This window comes from Osmerus eperlanus, chromosome 14, assembly GCF_963692335.1.
Source record: "Osmerus eperlanus chromosome 14, fOsmEpe2.1, whole genome shotgun sequence".
NCBI classification, from domain to species: domain Eukaryota; kingdom Metazoa; phylum Chordata; class Actinopteri; order Osmeriformes; family Osmeridae; genus Osmerus; species Osmerus eperlanus.
This window is the reverse complement of record NC_085031.1, coordinates 4,569,982-4,595,884: the sequence shown is the minus strand read 5'-3', so window position 1 is coordinate 4,595,884 and position 25,903 is coordinate 4,569,982. Positions and strand designations below refer to the sequence as shown.

At 51.4% G+C, this 25,903-nt stretch overlaps 2 protein-coding genes across 3 annotated transcripts in view; both read left to right on the top strand.

Moving 5' to 3' along the window:
- Nucleotides 1-25,546, top strand: part of ntng2b (netrin g2b) — a 44,417-nt gene extending 18,871 nt beyond the window's left edge. The window contains exons 4-8 of one of the 2 annotated variants that reach the window (XM_062477454.1): nt 6,669-6,841; nt 7,987-8,016; nt 21,417-21,584; nt 22,588-22,722; nt 23,875-25,546. In XM_062477454.1, coding sequence (XP_062333438.1) covers nt 6,669-6,841; nt 7,987-8,016; nt 21,417-21,584; nt 22,588-22,722; nt 23,875-24,098 — 730 coding nt within the window. In that variant the 3' untranslated portion in view covers nt 24,099-25,546. Of the gene's footprint in view, nt 1-6,668; nt 6,842-7,986; nt 8,017-9,397; nt 9,818-21,416; nt 21,585-22,587; nt 22,723-23,874 lie in introns of those variants that run through there. The other variant, XM_062477455.1, reaches the window with a different exon arrangement.
- Nucleotides 12,547-18,520, top strand: LOC134033372 (cilia- and flagella-associated protein 251-like). Its single transcript, XM_062477495.1, has 4 exons — nt 12,547-14,004; nt 14,650-15,063; nt 17,636-17,800; nt 17,951-18,520. The coding sequence occupies exons 2-4, from the start codon at nt 14,868-14,870 to the stop codon at nt 18,124-18,126; spliced, it is 537 nt and encodes a 178-aa protein (XP_062333479.1). The 5' UTR covers nt 12,547-14,004; nt 14,650-14,867; the 3' UTR covers nt 18,127-18,520.
- Nucleotides 25,547-25,903: the final 357 nt, after the last annotated feature.

Genomic DNA, 25,903 nt, shown 5'->3' with positions numbered 1-25,903 from the left:
TTATATTAACCCGTGTCACCCTCATCCCAAATCAACTCAAATACAGCTCCTGGGCCTGCTCCTGTAGCTTGTGCTACGCAGACACACACACACACAAACACACACCTGCATAGAGTTACATCTTCCTTTACCTACACAACAGTAGACTGTGCGTGTGGTGCATGTGTTTGTGTGTGTTTGTTTGTGAGCCTCAGGGCTAGTCCTGTCCTGTCTCAGGTTTCACTGGGGTACAGTTAAATTCCATCTCCGAGGTTCGCGTGGAGGGCACACTGTCTCGGAGGGAAGGCCTGGAAATCCGCAGTTTACTTCTCCCAGTCCCAGTCCGTCCTCCTAATCCCTCCGTGTAACACACCCACATCCACACACGCACACGCACATGAACTCAGGCTGCTCCACACACATACACACCTGCAGACGCACACACGCATGCATTTACCCAGTGCTACACACAAGCAGCCAATCACACACACACACACACATGCTCTCAGGCAGTACCATATGAAGGCACACCCCCCCCACGCAGACCCAGCCCCTGCAGGCAAACAGCTCCTCTCCACCCCAGCACAGTCACCCTGGGGGGCCCGAGGCCCCGTGGGGGGGCCCAGGCAACGAGGAGGCGTCCCGCCAAACCTTTGTCATCCCCAGCTTCTGTCCCTCATCATGTCTTCGTGCCGTTTGTTCTCTGGGCCCGGCTCGCACTCCTCCTCTTCGTCTTCTCCTGCTCCTTTCTTCTCCGTTCCTGTCTTTCCCCCCCCCCCCCCCCTCATTTGGTCGCTGTTCTGGAGGAAGAGAGGAGGATGCCCCCCTCCTCCCCCCCTCCCCCCCCTCCCCCCCTCCCCCCCCTCCCCCCCCCTCTTCATCCTCGCATTTTCTAGCCCTACATCCCTCCACCCTCTCATCCCCCTTTCCATTTCTCCGTCCCTTCATCCTCTCATCCCCTTCCCTCTCTCGTTACCCCCCCCCTCCCAGGCGAGGAGGTGGTCTGCGGCGTTCATTAAAATCCATTCAGTTGCGGGGGCCCTGTAGAGCCGAGGGCCTCGCACAGCCACGCTGGCCCCTTCTGATCTACAGACTGATAGGGTGGAGGGGAGGATGGGACGAGAGGAGCGAGGGAGAGAGGGGGAGAGATGGAGGAACGAGTGACTGCAATATTTCAACATTGGCATGATAGTGTTCTGTAGCCACCACCACTCCTATATATATATATGGATATATATACCCTCTCTCCCACTCTTCCCGGTCTTTCCTCCTGTCCCTCTCAGCCTGCAGCCCTTGCCTCCACTCTGCCCCTACCCTGCCTCCTCCCTGCCTCCACTCTGCCCCTATCCTGCCTCCTCCCTGCCTCCACTCTGCCCTTACCCTGCCTCCACCCTGCATCCATTCTGCCCCTACCCTGCCTCCTCCCTGCCTCCACTCTGCCCCTACCCTGCCTCCTCCCTGCCTCCCCTTTGCCCCTACCCTGCCTCTACCCCACCTCTACCCTGCCTCTACCCTGCCTCGACACTGCCTGCCACTGATGCACCTTCACCCTGCCTCTCCTCTACCTCCAAGGTCTTCACTGAGGGCTTAACGTTAGACACGCACAAGCCATTTACTGCATTCTCTCTGTGAATAATTTACACAGCTACACTTACACATGCGCATGGACACGCACGCGCATCGCGCGCGTAGAGCAGTCCGGACACATTTACACACAAGCGTACGGGCACACACATCTACACACACACCCACGCAAAATGCGAGTGCACACAGGCACTCACTAAGAAGAACTTTATGTAAGGACCACACCCATAATGTAACTGTAGATGCCAGGGACACCCCTAGGATACGTTTTCACACTCACACACAAACACACACCATACATCTCACAAAGTCAATCAAGGTCATTTCAATGGCAGAAATGCAATATTTCTTGATGTTGTAGCCTACTGCTGGTTCCGTTTTTAAAATAAGAGTTTAAAATAAGCTCAGTGACCTAGCCAAATCTGTCTGAGTGTGTTGTAGTGTGTGTTGTGTGTGTAGCTTGCGTATGTGTTTGTGTGTTACCCCAAAACATCCCTCTGGCCTTTCCCCCATAGCCTCAGAATGAGTCCGTCAACTCAGTCCATAAGCGCACTCACACACGCACGCACACACACACACAAACACACATGCGCACACACACACGCACAGAGGCTTCTAAAACTTGGCAGAGTTTGCATAGTGGGTGGATTCTACTTGCTCTCTGTCTGGTTTATTCGACGACGTCGTTGAAAAAGCATCAATCGTCCATAAGTGAGTCTAAGTGGTTGGAGAGCAGCAGTAGAGTCTAAATAGGCTTCCAATAATAACACAATAACTCCTGGTCAACAAGCTACAGGAAGATCTCCAGATATGGATTACTTCTTCACCAGTGTAGAGAAAGAAGGGAGGAGGAGGAGGAGGAGGAAAACTAGGGGAGAAGGTAAACGCTCAAAGGGGATCACACACAAGCACACACACACACAACACACACATACTAAGACACGCACACACACACACACACACACACTCGCTCCAGGAGACTGCGCTCCAGAAAAATCGATCTTCTCCCTTCAGAGAATGAAATTTATGAAGCGGGACCACAAACGCAGTCATGTCCAATTAGCTCTGGCGAATTTACGAGGCTGCTGGCGGGAGGGGGGGGGGGGGGGGCTGCGGTGATAAAGACTTTAGGAACAAGCCAATAAGAGGTACGGATCAATGATCGGGCTCCATGCGGATCTTGACAGTCACCCGCGCTCCGCTGCAGAGGCGGCCTGCTCCGCGCTGCTCCTCGCTGGGCTCCGCTGCAGGAACAGAAGGGCCTGCAGGCTGGAGGGGCTGTTACGATAGGATACATTATGATATGATACCATCGTACCATAACATGCGATTGACGATACTGTTACTGAACCGAAATCAGTCGGTTTCCCGTCGGATGCGAAACCTGGAATTTGCAAGCGACCTTACCTCCGTGACCCACGGCAACGCTCGCTCCTCAAGCCCCCGGCAGCACAGCCCCGTGACAGGACACGATCCCCAGCCTGAGTGATGCTGGATACAGGAGGGTGAACAGGCGTGAACGCAGCGCTGCTGTAAAACACCTCACCTGGCAGCGCGCTGCACCAGCCTTTTTGTGTGAAGCACCTGTCTGATAGGACTCAGTGAAGCGTTTCACCAATACCCTGGCTGCCTGCCAGCGCCTGCTCCGGACCCGCCCGGGTTCCTGTGTGTAGCGAGGTGTGTGTCTATGTTTCCGTGGTTAGTCTTGTGAGTTGTTGTTGCTCGCTTTTGGTTGTTTCGTCGAGGAGTCACCGCTACTGTGGAGGTGTAGTGCAAGTACTGAGACGTGTGTGTGTGTGCTCGTGTGTGTGTGTGTGACAGCTGATCAAACAGAGAGAGCGGCTGAAGTCCTGGTGAGTTTGTGTGAGGCACAGCGCTTGTCACCTCGGGGTTGGGCCCTGGCAAGGTTGCCGTCCCACCAGGACTCCTCAGTAACCATGGAGACTGGCTGATTGACGTGATTTGATCCACAGCTTCCCCTCCCATACAGGTTCGCCCCCTCCTCCCCCTCATCACTCCCCCCCCCCACACCTGTATCCCCCCACCCCTACAGAGGGAGAGAGAGAGAAGGAGAGATACTAAGGATTGCCTCCATACCAGAATGGATAGAAAGTAGTAGAGAGACAGAGAGAGATAGAGAGAGAGAGAGGGATAGTTAGGAGAGATAGAGATGTAGCGATGTAGAGAGGGAGCGACGGAGAGGGGGAGATAAAGAGAGGGACAGAGGGAGAGAGAGAGAGAGAGAGGGAAGGACGGGGGAAGATAGAGCGATACAGTAGACACGGTGGATGGAGAGGAAGTACAGTGTCCCTGGACAGATAGAGAGGAGCAGGAGAGGAGCAGGCGAGGGAGAGAGCGGGAGAGGAAAAAGCGTGAGCGAGAGACTGAGAGAAACAGAGTGATAAAGCCCCATTAACTGCTGCCTCCAGCTGCTTCCTCTCCTCACCTCCTCCCCCTCCCCTCCCCCTCCCCTCCCCCTCTCCCCCTCTCATGGCTCTCCCTTGATATTTGTTCATCTATAGTTGTATTTATTCTTGCAATTGCCGCATCTTTCTCTCGCGTGGAGGAGCCCGCTCTCCTCTCGTCCTCGTCTCCCACCTCTCCTTCGCTCCCCGGCACAGCCAGCGCAGGAGCGGTCATGCAGACTGGTGCCGCAGAGTTCTGATCAGACAGTTAAGACAGGCAGACAGTTCAGACAGGCAGACAGTTAGACAGGCAGACAGATGGACGGACGGAAAGACCGACATGTGATCAGAGAAAACAGTCTGACGATCCTTTTCTGCTGATCAATACACTGTCTCTCTCTGTTAGGGGGCCTTTTTAATGGACAGGGAGAGGAGTGTGCAAACCACCCCCCCCCACACACACACACACCACACACACACACACACACACACACGTACACACATCTGAATAAACAAAGAGCTGATGGATGCAGCTGTCCTGTCTTAACTTGTCTCGGCTAAGAGCTGCTACTCCCACTTTGATGACTTAGCAGCGAGGGGCGGCCATCTTGCACATTAACATACGATTGTGGCCATGTATAATTTGTGCGCGGAGGGACTGTGGAGAGGGAGCGGGCGAAGTCCCAGCGCAAGCTGTCACCCGAAGAGAGAGGCAGCGAGCGTGCGCGGGATAAAAGGAGAGCGCGCGCGTGCGTGTTTCAAAGAGACAGGGAAGGGGGAGAGTGGAGAGGAAGTGGAGAGGAAGTGGAGAGGAAGTGGAGAGGAAGTGGCGAGCAGCGCTTCACAGAAGCTGGAGTGTCACATCCACTCATGCGTGCTGACGTGCCCCCCCCCCCTCCCTCTGTACTGTACCGCTGGAGTCAAGGGCGGCTGGTCAGGGGGGACACCGGCGGCAGCAGTACTCTGTGACCTTGACTCCTGTCCTCTGGAGCAGAAGACTCTGTTAACCATCGTACAGCACCACAACTAGAGGTGGCCACTCAAACACACAAACACGTGACACACACGTGACACACCACACACACTGAGGGAACTCGGACAATTCATGTATGGGACTGAACTCTGTTGAACTGACCTCTGATTGTAGTGGTGGGCTTGGGCCATGTTGTGCTTCAGAGTGGGAGATACAGAGAGAAAGACAATGAGAGAGATAGAGAAAGATAGTGATGGAGACAGAAGCTAGACGGAAGAGATCTCTTCTCTGAGAGAAGGGAGTTGAGATGCAATGTTCCCATGATAATTGTGTAAATCATGATAGATGCAGTAAGACTGATCGCAGTGGTGCCGTGTGTTTGTGTGTGCTGTGTGTTTGTGTGTGCCGTGTGTGTGTGTGCCGTGTGTGTGTGTGTGTGTGCCGTGTGTGCCGTGTGTTTGTGTGTGCCGTGTGTGTGTGTGTGCCGTGTGTGTGTGTGTTTGTGTGTGCCGTGTGTTTGTGTGTGCCGTGTGTGTGTGTGTTTGTGTGTGCCGTGTGTGTGTGTGTGTGTGTGTGTGTGTGTGTTTGTGTGTGCCGTGTGTTTGTGCGCGTGAGCGTCAGCCTAGCAAGGTTGATCTCCTGAATGCGATACAGCCAATAAGCCTAACACCGGCTTAACCAGTGCAGTTCTTAAATAGTCTGTTCCTTCCTCTCTGAGTCCTTCCCAGAGATGGAGCTTGTGGGTGCTGATCAGGTAATGGAGAATCATCTCCCGTCTCCTGTTGGACTTCCTGTGTGTGACGCGCTTCTGGGCTGTCACTCACCGGCTGGCATCAGTCATGCCAGCCGGCATGGGGGGGGGGGGGATGGATTCTCGCCCAATCAGATTCTCGCCCAATCAGAGAGCTTGCGTTGCTCAAATAGATCTTGTCGAGTCAGTTTTGCCAAGTCATGTCCTGTCTCGCTGCAATATCTGAGGAAGAAAATGGAACGCCACAATGGTTCCACGTTTGTTCCTCAGTGCTGTAGTAGTTTGGGATCTTAATGAATCTCTGACGAGTTTGCTGTAAGCACCTCCAGGTGATCAGAGATCAGAGCCATGTTCCTCTGAACCCGCTCTGAGCAGAGCCTGAACATCTCAACAACCAGCTGGCCACGTCAAACTGTGTTTACTTATTTATTGTTTCTATTTCATATGTTGATGTGGTTATGCATGACTGTTTTGTGCAAGGACACTGGCGTCGAGGTGGACTGGTGACGCAGAGAGGCAAGGTAGACCCCAGAACCTGGAGTGAGGGATGAGGGGATGAGTAGTGACAGAGAAGGAGAGAAAAAGGGAGTGAGAGAGGGTGAGGAAGAGGAAGAGAGAGGGATGAGGCAGGAAGATTGAGGTAGTCCTTTTGCAAGCGTACAGGGCCATTCTTTGAATATTTGATGTGGACGGATTGCTGTTCACTCCACCGGAACAAACTGGATTGGAATCCGGTCACTCATCTGGAAGCGGCTGTAATTTAATGTCGCCGTTGCTCCGTAACTTCCTCATCTGCTCCTCATGATGTCTACCTCTGGACCAGCCCACCTGGGCCCTGCACACACACACAAACCCTCACACGAATGCAGACAGATTCATCTGTCCGTCGATCTGTCTATCTATCCATCTACATACGGTATCGATTGATCTACTCGGACCCCTAAAGCCCTGCTGTACGCGTGTGTTCCATCCCCAGGTGTAAGTGTAACCTGCACGCCTCGCTGTGCCTGCTGCAGGATGGGAACCTGCAGTGCCAGTGTGAACACAACACCACGGGCCAGGACTGCCAGCGCTGCAAGAGAGGCTACAAGGCCAAGTCCTGGAAAGCTGGCTCCTACATGCCCACGCCCAACGGATCCCCAAATGAATGTACGTATGGCAGTTCCACACGCACTCCCACAGGCCCACTCTCAAACACATGGGACAGGTCCGGAGACACGCTTACACACCAACTCGTTCCTATCTCGCCGCTTACAAAGAGACACTGACACACACACATACATTGGCTCCAACTGGGTTCTACGGATATGAGATAATCTTAGATATTAGATGTGGTTTCCGACACAAGGGCACTTATAGTATACACATTCGAAATCAACATCCTATCTGTGTACGGCCATATTACAGCAATCAATAGATATTAAATTGGAGCACTAACTAGAGCATGATCAATCAGGTTAGTGATTGATCCCAGCTGAGTAACCCAATACACAATCAGACAGTGATACAAAACTGAACAAGAAACAAACTGCACGCCGGATCTTCTGTTGCCATGTTTGTGGGTTGCATGCCTGGACGGAGTCGTTTATGGACTTGTATAGCTGCCCTACCTCATCATTAATCTAGAAAATTCATAGAAGATATGCCGACATGGAACCCCTTCAGCTTCTCTAACAGTGGTCCTGGATATGAAACTAAGATCAAGAGAATGTGTGATGCACTGAGAGAAAAGGATGGGGAGGGAGAAAGAGAGAGACGAGAGGAGGAATGGAGGGGATAGAAATAGAGACTGGGTTGACAGACTTCTTTCTAGTTTAGAGTAGATGAGCAGAGACTGTGGGGGTAGATGCTGGAGAATAGAACCAGCTAGCTAGCAGGAGACGATAAAATAATAATCTAGGGCAACCCTCCCACCTCCTCTGTGCCCTCTCTCCACCACCCCTTCCATCCCTCTTCACCTCCTACCCTCCACCCCACCACCTCCAGGGTGGCCCAGTGGTTCATATCTAATATATCCTTACTGGCATCCCCTGTGGTCTAGTCCTCAACTGGGCCTGGCGGGGCGGGGCAAGGTAACTGCAAACAAAGCTGTGAGTTGTGTTCCAAAATCAAAGAATTAGATTTGATTGATGTTCTAGAATACTTCACACTCTAACTATATCCCCCGCCCCCTCCCCCCCCCCCCTCCACAACATGCCTGTGATGAATGAGCAGAGTCATGTTTTAGACAAATGAATGCATAAGCAGATCCTCATCTTCTTCTCTCTCTCTCGTTTTTCTCTTTTCTCTCTCAGGTGCAATCGCTGGGTCCTCCTCCGGTTCTAGTAAGTAACTGGCAATTACAGCTTAGGAGCTGTTTCTACCCTCCCCTCTCCCTCTCTCTCTCTCTCTCTCTCTCTCTCTCTCTCTCTCTCTCTCTCTCTCTCTCTCTCTCTCTCTCTCTCTCTCTCTCTCTCTCTCTCTCTCTCTGTCTCTCTCTCCCTCTCCCTCTCTCTCTCTCTCTCTCTCTCTCTCGCTCTCTGTGACTTTGTTTCTGTTTCTCTTTCCAAGTTGCCTCCCGCTGTCGTTCATTAGACATTTCTATCCGTCCCTCCTTGCCTCCCTCTTCAGTCAGTCATCCCTCCTCATCCCTCCCTCCTCATCCCTCCCTCCTCATCCCTCCCTCCTCATCCCTCCTCATCCCTCCCTCCATCATCCCTCCCTCCTCATCCCTCCCTCCTCATCCCTCCCTCCTCATCCCTCCCTCCTCATCCCTCCCTCCTCATCCCTCCCTCTTCCCTCTCAGTGTTGCAGCACGAAGGTTCCCGACTTCTTCATTATTCATGGGTCTCTCAGTGGTCTCGTCCTTTCATCACGACCACACTAACTTACACAGGAGGGCTCCTTCCACCGCTCTGCCTCCTCTGTTTAGACTGCCTGACGGGGGACAGAGGGAGGAGGGGGGAGGGGAGGAGAGGGGGGGGGGGTGGCAGTAGAAGTGAGGGAGGGGTGGGGGAGACAGGTAGGCGGGAGAAGAGATAGAAATGGCTGAGAAAATTAGGGAGGTGGGGGGAGGAGAGAGAGAGAGAGAGAGAGAGAGAGAGAGAGAGAGAGAGAGAGAGAGAGAGAGAGAGAGAGAGAGAGAGAGAGAGAGAGAGAGAGCGAAAGAGAGAGAGAAAGAGAGAGAGAGAGAGAGACAGAGAGCAAGAGAATGGGAGGTGGTGAGACAAACGCTCGCGAAGAAGAGAGCGGGGAAAACTGGGATGGGTAAGTCTGTAAGTGTCTTGTAATGCCGTGTGATTCCGAGCGAGGGTCTGGGAGAGGCAGGAATGAAAGGGAATGTGATCAGGGATTCTCTCTGTGGAGCGCCTCGGAGCTCCGAAGCGGTTAGACAGAAGCGATGGGCAAAGTGGCAGCAGCAGAGCTGACAGGCTGCTAGGATCCTCTGGTCTGTTGGGCTGCAGGGGGGCTGCACTGCAGGGTTGTTGTGTTGTATTGTAGAATACAACACAACAGTAGAATGGAACATAATACAGAATGAGAACAAACCAACACAACAGAATATAATATAACAGAGTAAAATGGAAGAGAATCATACTACTGAGAATATTTTTTCCCCCTAGCCTGTCCAGACAGGACATGCATAGTACCAGAGCTATTATACCAATTCTGTCTTTCCAGTAGTCGTATCGAGTTCAGAGGCTAGTTTGTTTTGCTCACTCTCAGAACGGCCAACTAAGAAACCTGCGCCGGTTACCGTGGTGACCACAACCACGTCCACTGCCGCGACGAAGACGGTGACTAAAACCACCCCCGTGACGTCCGACCCCACCTTAGAACCTGACCCCACCACGTCAGTTCCTCAGGGGCTCTCATCCACCTGCCAGAAGGTGGGCAGTAGAACTATGGTAGCTGGTAGCCGTAGACTCATGCACCTGTGTGTGTGTGGAGGGGGGGGGGGGTGCGGTCTTATATATTTGTGTGTGTGTGTGTGTGCATACCCATATAGTGTGTGTGTATGTGCGTGAGGATGGGGGAGGAGTGAATACCTAAATGGTAGTTTACATTATTCACCAGTAGCCCACCGCTCAGCCTGTACATGTTCTGAAGTCCGTCTATACGTCCCTGGGACGGGGCTGTGTCAGCTCTGGACTGGTCCCACCGGGGTGGGGGGGGGGTCTGTCCAGCCCGGTTTGTTCTGACTGACTGGTTCTGAGGAACCAAGATCAGGTACAACCAGAGTCTGTCAGGCCAGGATGTAAAGTGCCGCTTAGAACCCGTCAGGGCCTCAGCTGACCAGGGCTAAATTTAAATCTGCCATCTTGGCTGCAGCTTGTGTTGTCCCGGAAAAAAAGCACTTACCGCAGGATGAAGGGAGTAAGGGGAGGAGGAGTGGCAAGAGGAATGGAAGGAGGGGAGAAAAGAGGAGGAGGAGGATGGGGAGGAGGAAGAGGAATTTCAGGAGCGCTGTTCTGTTTTTAAGGAAATCCATTAAGTGGTTTCCCTTGAAAAGTGAAAAGCGCTTTTGTCCCTCGGAAGACTTTGTTGACGAGCGGTGATTGATTGACAGGGTGCTGACTGGAGATTTAAACCCCCAAATCAAACACAGAGCTTTGAGAAGCCCTCAATGACCTGCCGTCAGCCAGCGTCACACCCTTCACATGATGTAAACGCACCAGGGTCTCTGACAGGGATCGGCAGAAACACCATTCAGGTAGAAGTAGGTTCCATTAGACTGAGAGAATAAAAAGGATACATTCACGACAGGAAGGCCTATCCACTTTATTTCCAGTGTGCACACCAGGGTTTAGAGGATGGGAAAGGGTAAGGCCACCACTACTTTCCTTTCCAGGGTCTGTGCCCATGGTTACTGGACGCTGCCTGTATATCATGACAGTGTCGGGTTCCAGGGCTCTGTCACCTTACAGCGGTTACCATGGTTACAATTTCATGGCTCTACTGTGACCATCTTGCTTAAGAAAATGGTAGTTTGTCTGGCTTGGACATGACCCCAATGCGAGTAGTGTCTCTTGATCTAGGTGTGTGTGTTTGTGTGTGTGTGCGTGTGCATGTGCGTGTGTTTAGGTGTGTGTGTGTCTGTGTGTGTGTGTGTGTCTGTGTAGATTTATGGTTGGCATATGGCGCAGCTCAGCGATCCCCATAAATCATCCTCATCCTCCTCTCTTCCTCCCAGGGATCCGAGGTCTGAGGTCCTCCTAAACACTCACACACAGCCACACACACGCACGCACGCACACACACAGCCACACACCCACGCACACACACACCCTTCCCCTCCGTCTAACCTCCCCAGCATCTCCCTACAGGTAACAGAGCAGGCTGGGCCGGAACAGTCTGGGTTTTAGCAACCTTCCCTTCATAGACAAACTAGTATCCAGACCATCCCTCAACCACACTTGGGAGTCTGTGATCAGTAGCCTTCGCTGGATCTCTGCCTCAGTCCCAGCCAACTGGGTTCAACCTTGGGCTGGCCCAGACCTATTTGACGTGGTCCGTATCAACTGTTACATATGAGGATGATGTAAGTGTGCATGGGACAGTGTTCTCTAGGCCTCTCTCGTGTACACACTGCACATTTCAAGTGAGTGTGAGTAGCGGAGAGCGCGGAGGGCATGATCTAAGCTGGGTATTATCCTGGGTCAGGGCTCTTCTCTAACCTTCCCTCCCCCTCCCCTTCCCCCTCTGCCTCCCACCTTCCCCCTTCACTCCCCTCGCTCTCAGTGAGCATGCCCAGAGGGGGAGATTAGAGGGCCAGCGGCCCTAATCCTCAGAGCCCTCTGCTGATTGGTTTTCTGGATTGATGGGTCTAGGGGGAAGGGTGGTCTAAAACACAAAGTCCCAAATTCCACCCAACCCCACTGCTGCCCTGTATTACCCTGCCATGCCCTGTCCGGCTCAGCTCTACCAACCCCTGCCCAACCCCAGCTCCCACTTACTCTACCCCTGCTCCACCCACCCCTGCTCCCCCTGCTCCACCCACCCCTGCTCCCCCTGCTCCACCCACCCCTGCTCCCCCTGCTCCACCCACCCCTGCTCCCCCTGCTCCACCCACCCCTGCTCCCCCTGCTCCACCCACCCCTGCTCCCCCTGCTCCACCCACCCCTGCTCCCCCTGCTCCACCCACCCCTGCTCCCCCTGCTCCACCCACCCCTGCTCCCCCTGCTCCACCCACCCCTGCCCCCCCTGCTCCACCCACCCCTGCTCCCCCTGCTCCACCCACCCCTGCTCCCCCTGCTCCACCCACCCCTGCTCCCCCTGCTCCACCCACCCCTGCTCCCCCTGCTCCACCCACCCCTGCTCCCCCTGCTCACCCACCCCTGCCCCCCCTGCTCCACCCACCCCTGCTCCCCTGCTCACCCACCCCTGCTCCCCCTGCTCCACCCTGCCCACCCCTGCCCACCCCTGCCCCCCCTGCTCCACCCTGCCCACCCCTGCCCCCCCCCTGCTCACCCTGCCCACCCCTGCCCCCCCTGCTCCACCCTGCCCACCCCTGCCCCCCTGCTCCACCCTGCCCACCCTGCTCCCCCTGCTCCACCCTGCCACCCCTGCCCCCCTGCTCCACCCACCCCTGCCCCCCCTGCTCCACCCTGCCCACCCCTGCCCCCCTGCTCCACCCACCCCTGCCCCCCCTGCTCCACCCTGCCCACCCCTGCCCCCCTGCTCCACCCACCCCTGCCCCCCCTGCTCCACCCTGCCCACCCCTGCTCCACCCTGCCCACCCCTGACCCCCCTGCTCCACCCTGCCCACCCCTGCTCCCCCTGCTCCACCCACCCCTGCTCCACCCACCCCTGCTCCCCCTGCTCCACCCTGCCCAACCCCTGCTCCTCCCTGCTCACCCAAGCCCATGTCTTCCTCAGAAGGTCAGACAGAATCCCCTCTGCTCAGCGGAAGACTAAAGACATCATACACTGACACTCTGACCCTTATACACAATCGTCGTAAACACCCACACACACATACAACACGAGTACGCACACACTACCCAGATAAGCACCGATTCCTGTCCTCGCATAGGCCAACCCCTCTACTGGTGGTTCCTGGTCTGGTGAGATCTGCACATTGCTTAGCTGCCAAAAAAACAGGTCAATTACACCTCGTGTCCCAACCTGGGATTCTATCATTATTGAATAGTTAGTAGCATAAAGAGAGCGCCGCTCTCCTATTTATTTAGGTGTGTTAAACCTGCCGAGAGATATTCCTTCCTGTCACTCAGCTGGGTGGCATTAGAGGTTCTGTCTTCCACTCCTCTCTGGTGAATCACAACAGCGTTGTTAGCGCCGACCAGATTGCTGTCTGTCGCCGAGGTAACTAATGAAGAGGACACTGTGACTGACAGGTGGCATTAGATGTTATTGTTATCGTTTATTTTGGCTGCATTAGTGCCGCTGACAAATGATCTCATTACATGCCAACATGCTCGTGCGAGAGACGCGGGGAAAGAAATAAATTGGGACGTTGGGAACATGGTTCATTTAGTGTATGTGTGTAGGTGTGTGTGTAGGTGTGTAGGTGGGTGTGTAGGTGGGGGCATGTATGTGTGGGTGTGCATGCGTGGGTGATGTGTGATGGGCGAGCATTGCCTGGGATGAAAGTTTGTAGATAGTAGATCCATCTGTGCCGACAGACTTGCTCATGTCACCAGATTATGTAACTCCACAGTTTTAGTGGGCAGTTCCCAACGTGACAGTGGGATGCTACTGAGCATAGGCTTGTCACACTGCACTTAGCCCAGGGCTAAAAGCATTCTTAGAACCTTCTTAGCCCCAGGCTAAGGGAGCTGTTAGCCCCAGGCTAAGAAAGCTTTCATATTGGCTCAATCCGGGCACATTTCAAAGTGGCCTAGCCCCGACTTTACCCGAGGGCTTGCTGGCTCTGCTCTGGAACAGGGTTAGCCTCACGTTTGCAGGGTTATCCTCTGAAAATGGACCAAACACGGGGCTAAAAGGCGCCCATGTGAAACTGGGCTTTAGATTAACCCTGGGTTAGCAATGTGTGCGTGAAAAGGGTCTAACTTATCCCGGGGTCCGCTCTTTGCCTAGGGCTAAGGATAGCCCTGGGCTGAGAATACGCTGTGTGAAAAGCCTGTCAGCTGGGCGAGGCTGTGAGTGTTTGTGGATGCATTTGTGTGAGTGGTTGTGTCTTTGTGCACATGTGTATGTGCATGTGTACCTCTCCTCCACTGTGTGTGTGTGTCTGTGTTTATGTTGGAGGACTGAGCCTATGTGCTTCTAACTGACAGAGACCAGCGCTCCAGGAGCAGGTGACCCAAAGCCAGGCCTCTCGGACCCAGAACCTCTCACACAGACTCCAGGTACACTAGTACAGTGTACTAGTAGTGTGTAGGGGACTAGTAGACGGGTCACTAGTTTGTAGGGGACTAGTTGAGTAGTACACTAGCGTGTAGGAAACTAGTAGGCTAGTCACTAGAGTGTAGGGGACTTATAGACTGGCTGGTCACTAGAGTGTAGGGGATATGACGGTTGTGTTTATTTGTCTCTATATATCTATTGTTTGTAGCAACATTTCTCCATATATTTGTAGTTTAGATGACACACATACACGCACACACTTGTAATGAAGCATGTAACATTTAACAAGGACTCCTAACAGTATAGTCTGACCTCACACTGACCACTGAAACCAAACAGCCTCTGCATTCATTGTCACTAAACCTACACAGTTTCCTAGAGCAGAACGTGTTACGTAGGCACAGCTTGGAGTTTAGCCTGTCTCAGTGAGAACGACACTCCTAACTGTGTCCTCACTTCTACAGTTTGTGTGCGCATGTTTCTGTGAGTGTGTGTGTTTGCGTGTGTGTGCGGTCAGTGAGTGAATGTGTTTTAGAAAGAAAAGGAAAGCTAGGCTTTCTTTGGGTAAACAATCTGAGGCAGCATCTCATATGCTAATGCCTCACCCTACCCCATCCCTCATTGTACTCACACACTTTCTCCTCAAGAGCCCCTCCCCCGCGTCGACGACGCCTCCCCAGAGGCCGACGCCCTCCCAACGGAGCCCCCAGCCCCAGAGGCGGAGCCCAACCTCACTGACAGCCTTCCCCCCACCACACCCACCCCACGCCCAGAACAGCCTTTGGGGGAATCGACTTCTTCAGACACACAGTCCCTGCCCCCTCCCACATCCTCTCCACCAATAGCTGAGGAGTCCGCAACACTGATGGGAAAGGAGTCCACGTCGTCTCCACTAATTGTAGTCGAGTCCGACCCCCCTCAGCCAATCCCCGAGGAGTCCTCCTCCTCTCCACCAATTGTGGAGGAGGAGTCCACTCCACCTGTCCAAGCTGAGAACTCCCCCCCCATGACAAGCCCGCCCTCGACGGAACAGTCTGAGCCAATGGTGCCTGAGAATGAAGGTAAGCCTCACCCATAGCTAGAGCTAGTGTTGGCTAGATTCTAGACCTCTAGAGATGTACAGTCATTCTAGAAGCCTAGTCTAGTTTACATAGAGATGTACAGGAAATAGCACTACGATTCCATTCCAGTCGAACGCTTAAAATATCCTTTCTCGAATGTTGATTTTGTCAGTGGCATGGCTCCATCTGGACTGGAAAGCCGTCTATGGCGCTGTACCTCCTGTAACTCTGTTACACGATGCAACACAATATCAGTTGTCAGAGCTGCTCATTCAATTTGGATAACGACACAGGAATCCTGTTACGAGTGGGCGAGTGAGTGTTTGTAGTGGAGAACGAGGACGGAGAGAGGGAGGGAGGGGGAGAGAGGAGAAGAACGAGAGAGAGGGAACGGGGAGGAAGGGAAGGAGGGAGAGACATAGAGAGAGAGAGAGAGAGAGACATAGAGAGAGAGAAGAGAGAGAGAGAGAGAGAGAGAGAGAGAGAGAGAGAGAGAGAGAGAGAGAGAGAGAGAGAGAGAGAGAGAGAGAGAGAGAGAGAGAGAGAGAGAGAGAGAGAAGGAGAAAGAGAGAGGAAAAGGGGACGGAGTGATGGATAGAGGGAGGAAGAGAGGGGTAGAGTGTTGGCTATGCTAGTGAGGGTCCTGGTTCACTCAGAGTGATGTCTACACGGTTCAGAGACAGAGTCCCTATGGAGTCACTGGCACTGCAATAGAGAGAGGGAGACAGAAGTGAGGGAGAGAGGGGAGAATAGAGAGACAGACAGGGATACAGCAGGAGGTAAGGAGAGAGGGGGAGGGAAAAAAGAGAGATGAGAGAAGAAGAGAAAATGAGAGGCCAGATTCAGTAGCTTGCCAAGACAAAAAACCCAAGATTTGCATTCATAATCTGCTCCCAAAGCAAGGCCCTGGTTGCTAATGTTATGGATAGTCATGTAACTAATAAATCTGAATTTATGAGCCCACTGTCCACACAAATATTCTGGTGACATCCAACATGGACTGCATCAAGCTGGCCATTCCTAAGGTGTTGTGTGTGTGTGCGCTAACTTCGAGTGTTGCTTAGCAATGTCAAGGAATTTTGGCCTGAGAAATCACAGGCACTGTCAGCATCCTGGACAGCATGCCTAGCAAGTGTGTGTTGGCTATCCATCAAACTTCTATTGACCAGGGCAGATGATCTAACAGCTCCATCACTGTCGTTCCTTGGCTAAGCAAACCATCACACACACACACACACACACACACACAAGCTCTCTCTCTTTTTCCAAACCGCTAGTCCGCCAGTGCAGCCTGGCTCCAAGGGGGTCACTCAGACAGTACAAGTTAAGCTGAGGAGCGGGGTAGAGATGAATGCCCGTGGCACTGCAAATCAACCACTCCCACAAGGCACTGTGGGAGAACTCTGATGAAATGGGTTTCCTCTCTCTGTGCTGTTCTACACTAGCTGGGGAAGATGCCCAGTTTCAGGCTTCTTGCCCCAGTGGTGAGGGGCAGGGGCGGGGTGGTCAGACAGTCAACTAGTCAGTCAGTCAGACAGTTAGCTAGGCGGTCAGCCAGATTATAAACAGAACCGGATATATATACACAGCCATGTGTGTGGCTGGTTGTGTGTGTTTCAGGGTAGGAGAGCAGGGTGCCGGGAGTAACATTCGCGTGGGGGGGCAGGGATAAGTAGTTTGAGGTCATGTATGATGCTTGGGTACAAGGATGGCGTGAGGCCAGTGGGGAAGGGGGGAAGGGGGGTGAGTGGGGATGAAGTAGTGAGGGGGAAACATCTGCCAGCCTTCTGTCCCGCTAGAGCCCTCTGGATGTAGGCTGGTTGTCAGTGTGTGTCTCTTTTCTATGTGTGTGTGTGTGCGTGTGTGTGTGCATGGGAGGCTTGCCTGGAAGTGTGTCTTCATGGAGCCTGTCAAAAACGTTGACCTTCCTGGGATAGACGTATTTTACACACATTTCCTCCCTATCACCACCAGAGGGGGGCACTGCCAGACAGAAGTCCTTACTACCGTAGCCTAGTGATGGTTAGTCTTCATCACGTCCTTATGCCACTCAGTTTTGACTCATCTCGAGATCAAAGATGTCAATATGATGCGTCTCTGGGTAGCTACCTCAGCAGAAAAAGGAGGAAACAGAGGATGCTGTGAAGGAGGAAGAGGAAGAGAGGTGGATTGAAGAAGGTGACAGGCTAGCTGGTCGAAGTTCTGTAGTCTGAGACGAGTACAAATCCGCGGGAACTGTGGGGGAAAAAAATACAGCGTTGTTGGAGCAAATCGATTCGAAGTTTGCTTTCCTCAGTTCGAAGGTCATCCCAAGTGCACGTCATGCTACTGGGACGACAAGTTCACTTTTGTCCTGCGCCCGAAGCTTGTGGAAGTCTGTAGAGTGGACTTTTCTCTACGCCAGTCATAGCGAGTGTGTGCCCTTTCCTGTAAGGACAGGAAGTGAGACCTTGGAGAATAGAAAGCCCTTTGCACCGTTCAGATAAAAGGAAGAGGATGTCATGTCTTCACACCCCTCAGGTCTCTGATGCTCCTGTGTCTCAACACTCTCTCTGGCTCCCGCCACTCACAGCTCCGCTCAAACCCGAGGCCATGGACGCTGAGAAGCCCACGCCGTCCCCCGGACAAACCCCTGATGAGGAGAGAGGAGGACAGGGAGAGAGGGGAGGGGAAGAAAGAGGCGGGGAGAAGGTGAACGAGGGAGAGGAGGAGGAGGAGGAGAAGAGGGAGGCCGAAGGTATCATTGTGTGTGTAGCCTAGTGTGGGCTAGTGTGATGCAGCGATCCTGGGGAGCGTGTAGATAAGCTTGTAGTCGCGGTAGCCTTCATTGGATGCTGCTGGAGAGACAGAGAGAAGAGTGTGTGATTCGCGGCTGGGATGTTCACAGTCCCCTCAGAACCAGAGGGTCCCGCATCTGAGGCGCTGGCCACGGAGGAGTCACCTGACCCCTCTGGAGGAAAGGGGGAGGGAGAGGAGGAGGAGAAAGAGGAGGAAAAGAAGGGCAGAGAGGAAACTGAAACTGAAGATCAAGGTAACTGGCGAAACGTTGCGAAGGACACGTAGGCTATGCTGATCTGTAGATTGTAGTCTACCGTAAGGGTGTGTGAAAAGAATGGCACTGTTTCGACTTTGTTTCAGCCGGTCAGACATCATAAGTCGACCTGTGGAGTTGAGAGGCGAATGAGCTGCTGCCTCGATATGGGCGCAGCCAGTCAGACCTGACTAGTGGCCACGTAGAGCATACTTGTAGATCATCGGCAGGAGTGTGACTGTTTTTCTGTGGTGCTGGCAGAGCCTCTAAAACCAGAGACAGGGACTGAGAGAGGAGGTCCTTCAGGGAAACAGGAGGAGAAGGAGGAGAAGGCGGAGGAAGAAAAGGAGGAGGAGAAAGAGGTGGAACAAACAAAGGAGGAGGAGGAAACGGAGGACAACGGGGAGGAAGAAAGGAAAGAAGAGATGGAGGAGGAGCAAAAAGAGGAAGACATGGAGAATGAGAGAAAACGGAAAGGTAGAACAGAATCACTGCTACATTAGCTGGTCTGTCACGACAGTAGTTTGTGTTTGGTGTATGAACGCACCCTCGTAGAGTCCAGCAGTCTTCCTCTCTCCCTTGATTTAAACCTCCTGGCCTCTCCTTGCCTTCCACCTGTGTTCCCCTAGGCTACTGGCTGTCTAAGTGCTGGTGATGTTAGCCTGCCTCTTGATACTGCAGCCTGTAGGCCTACTGTTGCTAGGTAGGCTAGGTTACATTAGCCAGTAGCCCCATGCAGTAGGTACTAGCAACCTGAATTTTGGTGGTGCTAAGGTATCTCTGTAGCGTGTGAACCTACTGTAGCTAGGTAAGCTAGGCAACATTTAGCCAAGTAGCCCCTATAGGTGCTAGCAGGCCGAGTGTTGGCCTGCATCGTAGCTACATGCAGCAAAGCCAGGCACCATTAGCCCTTAGGCTCTGTAGAAACCCCAGAGCTGGCAGACTGTGTGCAGTGGTGCACAGCGGTGTGGATCCTGATCGCCTGTCTTTAAACAAAGATTCCTTCATCTCCTCAAGGCCTGCTCAAGCTCTTGATCTCAGGAGAGCCCCAGGCCAGACACCTGTTTGGGATTGTGTACGATGATTTCAAAGGTAAGAGATAGAGCAGCGATGGTACAGACATCAGCAGGGAGGAAGCGGAGAGGCATGGAGAGGACAGGAGCAGGCCTCCTGATTTATAAACGGCCTGTTCTATTGGCTTAGCTCAGTGGGGTCTTTTAATCGAAAGTAATTTACAGGGTATTTTACAGAAAGAAAAAATCAAAATAAATGTGGAAAGTGTCATTTGGAAGAGTAGGAGACCAGTGCTGAAATACAGTGGGAGAATCCAATAAAACGTTGCCAGGTTTTAGTTTATCATCCTTTCTTTCTGTCTGTTCATGGTTTGTTTTCTAACCACCCCTCCCCCTTCTGCTTTGATTTTGTTTGGCTCAAAACCAAGGTAAGCATCTCGAATATTCACATCCACGTCCACCATGTTTACTATCATTATCATTACTAATTAGACATTCTGTGTCGCATTCTCTTCTTGGGGCATCGCTCTCTCTACCTCTCTTTTTGTCTTTCTTCTCTTTATCTCTTCACTCAGACTCTCGTCAAACAGATTCTTGAAAGATTTGTGTCACATTCAATGTATTCCTTCCCCAGGTGCCACATGACAACAGTTCCCCCATCCAATCGCATGCTAATCAAACTCTCTTAAGACTGACTGTCACTTTAATGGTTCATTTGTTACACAGTTTAATGAAGGCCTCTTGTAATCAATTGACAGCGTTCCATAAGGCAGCATCTTGACTTTGCGTTTACGTGTGAGACAATGTCCTCTTCCACACTCTGTCTGAACTTTAATTGGGCATTTATATTTAACTAGCTGGTCTCCCCCCTCTCTGCCTTCCTCCCTCCCTCCCACTCCCTCTCTCTCTCTTTCCCAGATTTCTCAATATCTCTCTATCTCTTCTCAACTGCTGAGGGAGGCACTTTACAACGCTCCTCGCCTGCCTCCTTTAAAGCTGTGCATAAATATTTCAGGCGGCATCATCAACCAAACAATAATAAAATAATAATGTGACGGCTGATTAAACAGCTAAACTCCAACTTTTTAATGTGCATTGAAATGTGTATTTGCATAAACATGCAGGTAAACATGCCTCTTTAGAGGACAGAGATGCCTCCCAGCATTTACACTCGGCAGACTTCTAAAGATTACTAAAACCTTAATTAGGCAGTAACCTCAGCCAAAGAATCACAGATAGTACGTCCCCTCCTCTTTTCTCCTCTCCTCTCCTTTCCTCTCCTCTCCATAAAATTAACTATATATAATTATCGAACTGTTATTCCTCAACTCTGCATATTAAGTGTCTACTGGCATAGGTCTGTTTGATTTGGTCTGTTTCATACACTCAAGACTTCCACACATTCACGATGATTACTTTTCGTTTCTCACAAGGGGAATCACTCTCCCTCTCACAATACCAAATAATGCATTCTTAAATCCATCTTAGTGTTATGCGGAGAACCTTACATTTGTAAACATAGATTTCTGCATAATATGTATGTACAGCAGTGCTGGATAAGCATATATTAAATGAATACATGTAGATTATAATTATATTGATTTTGCATACAGACACAGAAAGACAGACAGACTGACATATAGACAGACAGATAGATCTTATTGTAAGAATACAAATGTAATAGATTGACTTGTAACACATCCTGTATGTCGTAAGAAAACACTTTCACCTCTCCTAGAACAAGCCTCTTTAATCTTCCCACAAAACACACACACATACATTCCCGTCAGTAGAGCTGAGTATAGCACAGTCAGCGCTACCTCTAGGGAGAGGTGAAGGGGTAGAAGGAAAAGGTGGAGACAGAAGGGGAAGAGAAGGAGGTAGAGAGAGAGAGGTCTGTTTTTACTGAATTAGTCAAACACACAATATACAAGGGATGGTCAGGATAAATGTATTGACTATTTTATATGAAATCATTATAAATTATGAATTAACTTTCTATTAACTATTAACATTATCTTAGTGTTAAAATTGAAATATTAATGCGCATCCAAAGTGTTTGAATTGAACCAAATGACCAAAGATGCTGTTAGGCCCATTGAGAGACTTCAAACAGCTCATGTGGTCCCTACATGACACATCCAAACTTGTGTCTGTTCAGATTGCTCGCCAACTCTGCCCGCCACTCATTCCTTCACAGCGCAGGATGCTCGTCGTCTTTCTTCCCTCCATCTCCTTTCACGAGAGAAACGTGTCTCTAACTTCTTCCTCCTCCTCCACCTCCTCCTCCTGTTTCTCTCTCCCCTCAGACTGTGAGTGTTACGGCCACTCTAACCGCTGTAGCTACATCGACTACCTGAACATTGTGACGTGTGTGAGCTGCAAGCACAACACCCGGGGCCAGAACTGCCAGCACTGCAGGGTGGGCTACTTCCGAAACGCCTCCGCCGAGCTGGATGACGAAGGAGTCTGCATCGGTAAGATGGGGAGGCGAGACTGGCCGTCTGTGCGGGGGAGTGTGCGCATTCTCCGATGCATGAAAGTTCCTGTTTGTGTGCGTGTGTTTGTGTGTCTGCGTAAGGACGGGAGGGTAGCGGTGGGTGGAGGTGTTTGGTGGGGGGCTGATTGGGGGAAGCACGATTTGTGTGTTTGCGTGTGTGCGCGTGCATGTGTGTGTGTGTGTGTGTGTGTGTGTGAGCTAGTATGAACCAATACATTAACGGGCATTGATTTGGGAGAATATCCACAAATGCTACACATTGTTAGTCTTACATTTCAAACCTTTTGAACACCTCCTTGCAAACTGTGCCTTGGATCGACCTGTATTGAGACGAGCCATGTGGGTTAGCCATGGAGATAAATCTGGTGTTGGTAGGGCTCCATCTGTAGGTGGCCAGTGAGGGGGTGGGAACGTAAACTTCCCATGCCGGGCAAAGGGTGTGGGGGCACACCCAGGGCCAGGCCTTGGAGTCAGCACAAATGAGGCCCCATTAGCTTGCCTGCCAGGCCACTGGCACACTGTGCATGGCACAGAATCAATACAGAGCAGGCTCTCTAGAGCATGTTTACGCACACACAGACACACAGGAACCTCTAAGCTGACAAGAATTCACACAAACACATAAGAAGCTTTGTGCCAACACGAATGGGCATGCACACACTCGCGCGCACACACACACACGTTCCCCCCACATTGTCACACAGTAGTGGAGTTGATTTTCTGTCCAATACTTCATCTAAGCCCCAAAAAGTACGCTAAATAAACTGTCAGAGACCATTACGTTTTCTGACATTTTCCAACATCCCTCTGTGTATTTCATTCTTTCCCACACTCCCCCTCTCACCCCCCTCCCACTCTCTCCATCTCTCCTCCCCAAATCCCCTCCTAACTCTCTCTCTCTTTCCCACTCCTCCTCCTCTTGCCCCTCTCAATCCCCCCCCCCTCCCCCTCCCCCCACCCATCTCTCTCCCTCTTCCCAGAGTGCAACTGTAATCAGATGGGCTCGGTCCATGACCGCTGTAACGGTACTGGGTTTTGCCAGTGCAAAGAAGGCGCCACCGGCCTCAAGTGTGACGACTGTCTCCCCGGGTACTACTGGAAACAAGGGTGTTACCGTGAGTATGCGGTGCAAGAGACTGCACTCGGCGTTCTGTGTGTGTGTGTTTAAGACACGGGGGGAGTTTTGGTGTGTGTATGTTGTGCGAGTGAAACAAGACCGTTCCTCAAGTGTCAAACACTATAGTCTGCGTGGAGCTCTTGTTACTAGAGCATAGCACTACTGAGTCTTTGCACATGCCCCTTCCTTCTCCTCTTCCTACTCTTTCTCCTGCCACCCGGGACTGGGTCGCGCAGCTCATTAGATGCCTCACCTGCTCCGTTAATGGATGACCCTGTCGCACCTTAACCCCATTACACGCATGCTCGCTCGCACGCACACACATACCTACCCTCTTCTTCTTCACATACCTCCCCTCTCCCCCCCCCCCCACACTCCCCAATGCTGTACCATCATATCAGAGGCTGTTTTCGGAAGGAATCTCGACTCTATTTACTGCAGAGCTTTGTCGAACTGGGTCAGTCAGTAGCATACTGTACACACTAACACGCCATCTCCAATTTACATGAGAGAGAAAGAGAGAGAACGTGCGAGAGGGAGGGAGAGAGAGAAAGAGAGAGGGAGAGCTGCGGGAAAGAAAGAGGGAGAGAAAGAGCACAAGAGAGAGGTGGTGGTGGGGGGGGGGCTGTGAGAGGAGACATTCTGTGTTTGTTGTAGGAGAATAGCAGTGGGGTTACAGCTGAGGCTCCCATAGACGTTTCTATCTCTTCAGCAAAAGAGTCCCATCAATAATAAAGATGCAGTCTGTCACGTCATCATGCCCTACAAAGTCGCCCGTGATACCCTCTCTCTCTTAATACACACACACTCATTTGCGCACAGACACACAAGGACTTCCTCATCGAGATTTTAGATCAAGTATCATGCACGCCATAAAGTACCTCTGTGTTTCCCCTAATGTCTTTCCGAGCTGTTTAATGATGTTATTTATTCAGGCAGCAGCAACAGGGTTGAGAATCATCTGAATTAAAAATGGAGATATCGTTCATTTGACCCAGAGAAGGTGCTTGAGTAACACAGATCAAGGGGAACAAGAGGAGGGAAGAAAGAAGACCGGTGTTACTGTGTCAGTGATGGCAAAGCTTGTCAAATGATCCTCCCCTCCCCCCGTCTCCCCCCCCCCTCCCCTCCCCCATGTCTCCCCTCACAGCCAACGTGTGTGACGAGGAGATGCGTTTATGTCAGAACGGAGGGACCTGCTACCAGAACCAAAAGTGTATCTGCACTCCGGACTTCAAGGGGTTGCTGTGCCAACAGTCCCGCTGCGAGGGGGGCAAAGACTGCAGCTCGGCCTGGACCCCCCACCTCCCGCTGGCCTCCATGCTCCTCTGCATCCTGCTCCCCTACCTACTGGCCATAGTAACTGCACACTGATCCTCCCCCCACGACCCCCGGAGCCAGGGGTGGGGTGTGTGTGTGTTTTTCTGTGTGTGTGTGTGTGTGTGTGTGTGTGTGTAGGGAACGGGCAACCCACAGCACGCTAGCTGACCAACGGACCCTTTGAACACACTTGAGTAGAATTGATACACACGCGTGAACACGCGAATGCACACACCTCACTGGACTGTTATTGGACTGGAGCGGTCCTGTGTTTGTGTGTGTGTTATGGGGAGAGAGAAGAGAGAAAGAGAATGGGAGTATAATAAGCAGAATCAGACAACTAATCAGTGTCTCTTTCGATATCCAGTACATCTCTCTCCCTTTGTAAACGAGCTGGAGCAACCTCATACCAAAAACAAACAAAAGAGAACACTTTAGTCACTGCTGTTCACTACAGAGAAGGGAGGGATGTGTGGTAGGAAGAAACATGAAGACGTTTTGTTTTCCTCTTTTGTTATTGGTCGGGTCAAACGCCCCTCGGTGTGCGCACTGCTCTTTCTTTTGTGTGATTGGATGGAGGAGGAGGGAGAGGGTCTTGAGGAGGCTTACCTGTGGGTTATATGGAATGGGGGGGGGGGGGGGAGGTGGAGTTTGAGTTTTGGGAGGGGCATCCGCTATTGAGGCCTACATAGAATAATGTCAAATCAGGTTTCATTTTTCTTCAAAAAATGAGACTTATTTTCACCTTTTCCTTTTCTGCTGCATTTTTTATGATTATCTTCTGTCAATGTATCTTATGTGCCCACTAACTGATGCTGAGATTCTACCTATTATTATACTCTTCAGGTTATGAATAATACAATTTTAGTCACTATTATGGTCATCATAGGAATGAGTGATTGTTGCCACACTTAGCGAGATTTAATCCACACAGTATTCAGGAAAAAACAGAATTTTAACTTCATCAGAAATCTAAAAAGAGAGTAAAAGATATATCAAAGTATCGATATTATATGACATTATTTGAATATTTTTTGTAGAGATTATTTTTGTTTGGAGTTATAATAAATGAGCTATTACAAATCAGCATTTTATTACACTGTAACACCTACAGTAAATGTGACTGTTATTTGTTCTTGCTCGTATGTTATTGAGTCACTCAGTTTCTCAAGAAAAAGCATTGTCATTATTGTGTTATCAAGGGTAGCCAACACTTGCTAATTAAGAGTGGAGTGTCTGATGAGAGCTGTAACACCACCTCGTTCACCGCTACTGTATTTGATTTAAGCTGAAAGTGTGAAGGAGCTTTAAGTAAACAATATCTACGAACCTTGACGGCTCCAAACCTGAGACAACTGCTGTTCCTGGGACGCCAACCTCCCCTGTGGAAACCAAGCTTGGCTGTAAACGGTGGTCTTGATTAGGCTACCCCTTATAGGCGTCGAAACCACATCGTTCACAGCAACGGTTTTAAATAAAAAATCAATACCATAATAAAACAATAAAACACACAAAGAGGACGTTTGGCTGACTCTCTGCTACACTGCAGACAGTGTTTGTGCGTGTTGGACAAAGGGGAGGATTGCTGCGTCACTGAAAAGCTGCACATCTCTACAGAAGCAACACACCTGTGAGGTGAGGAATGTGAAACGGTTAGCTTTTCTGTCGGGTATCTGCACATGGGCATTTCTTCGGATGAGACGTTCAGCTGTGTTCGGAATGTCTCGTCCGCGATCTACGATGCGGGGCATGTCTGAAAGGTGAGTCAGAAAAAAGGAATAGGTTTTGACCATACCAGCTGACACTACTAAACTATAGACTATACCAGGGAGTGGCGTTGAAGCAGGGGGAAGAAGATT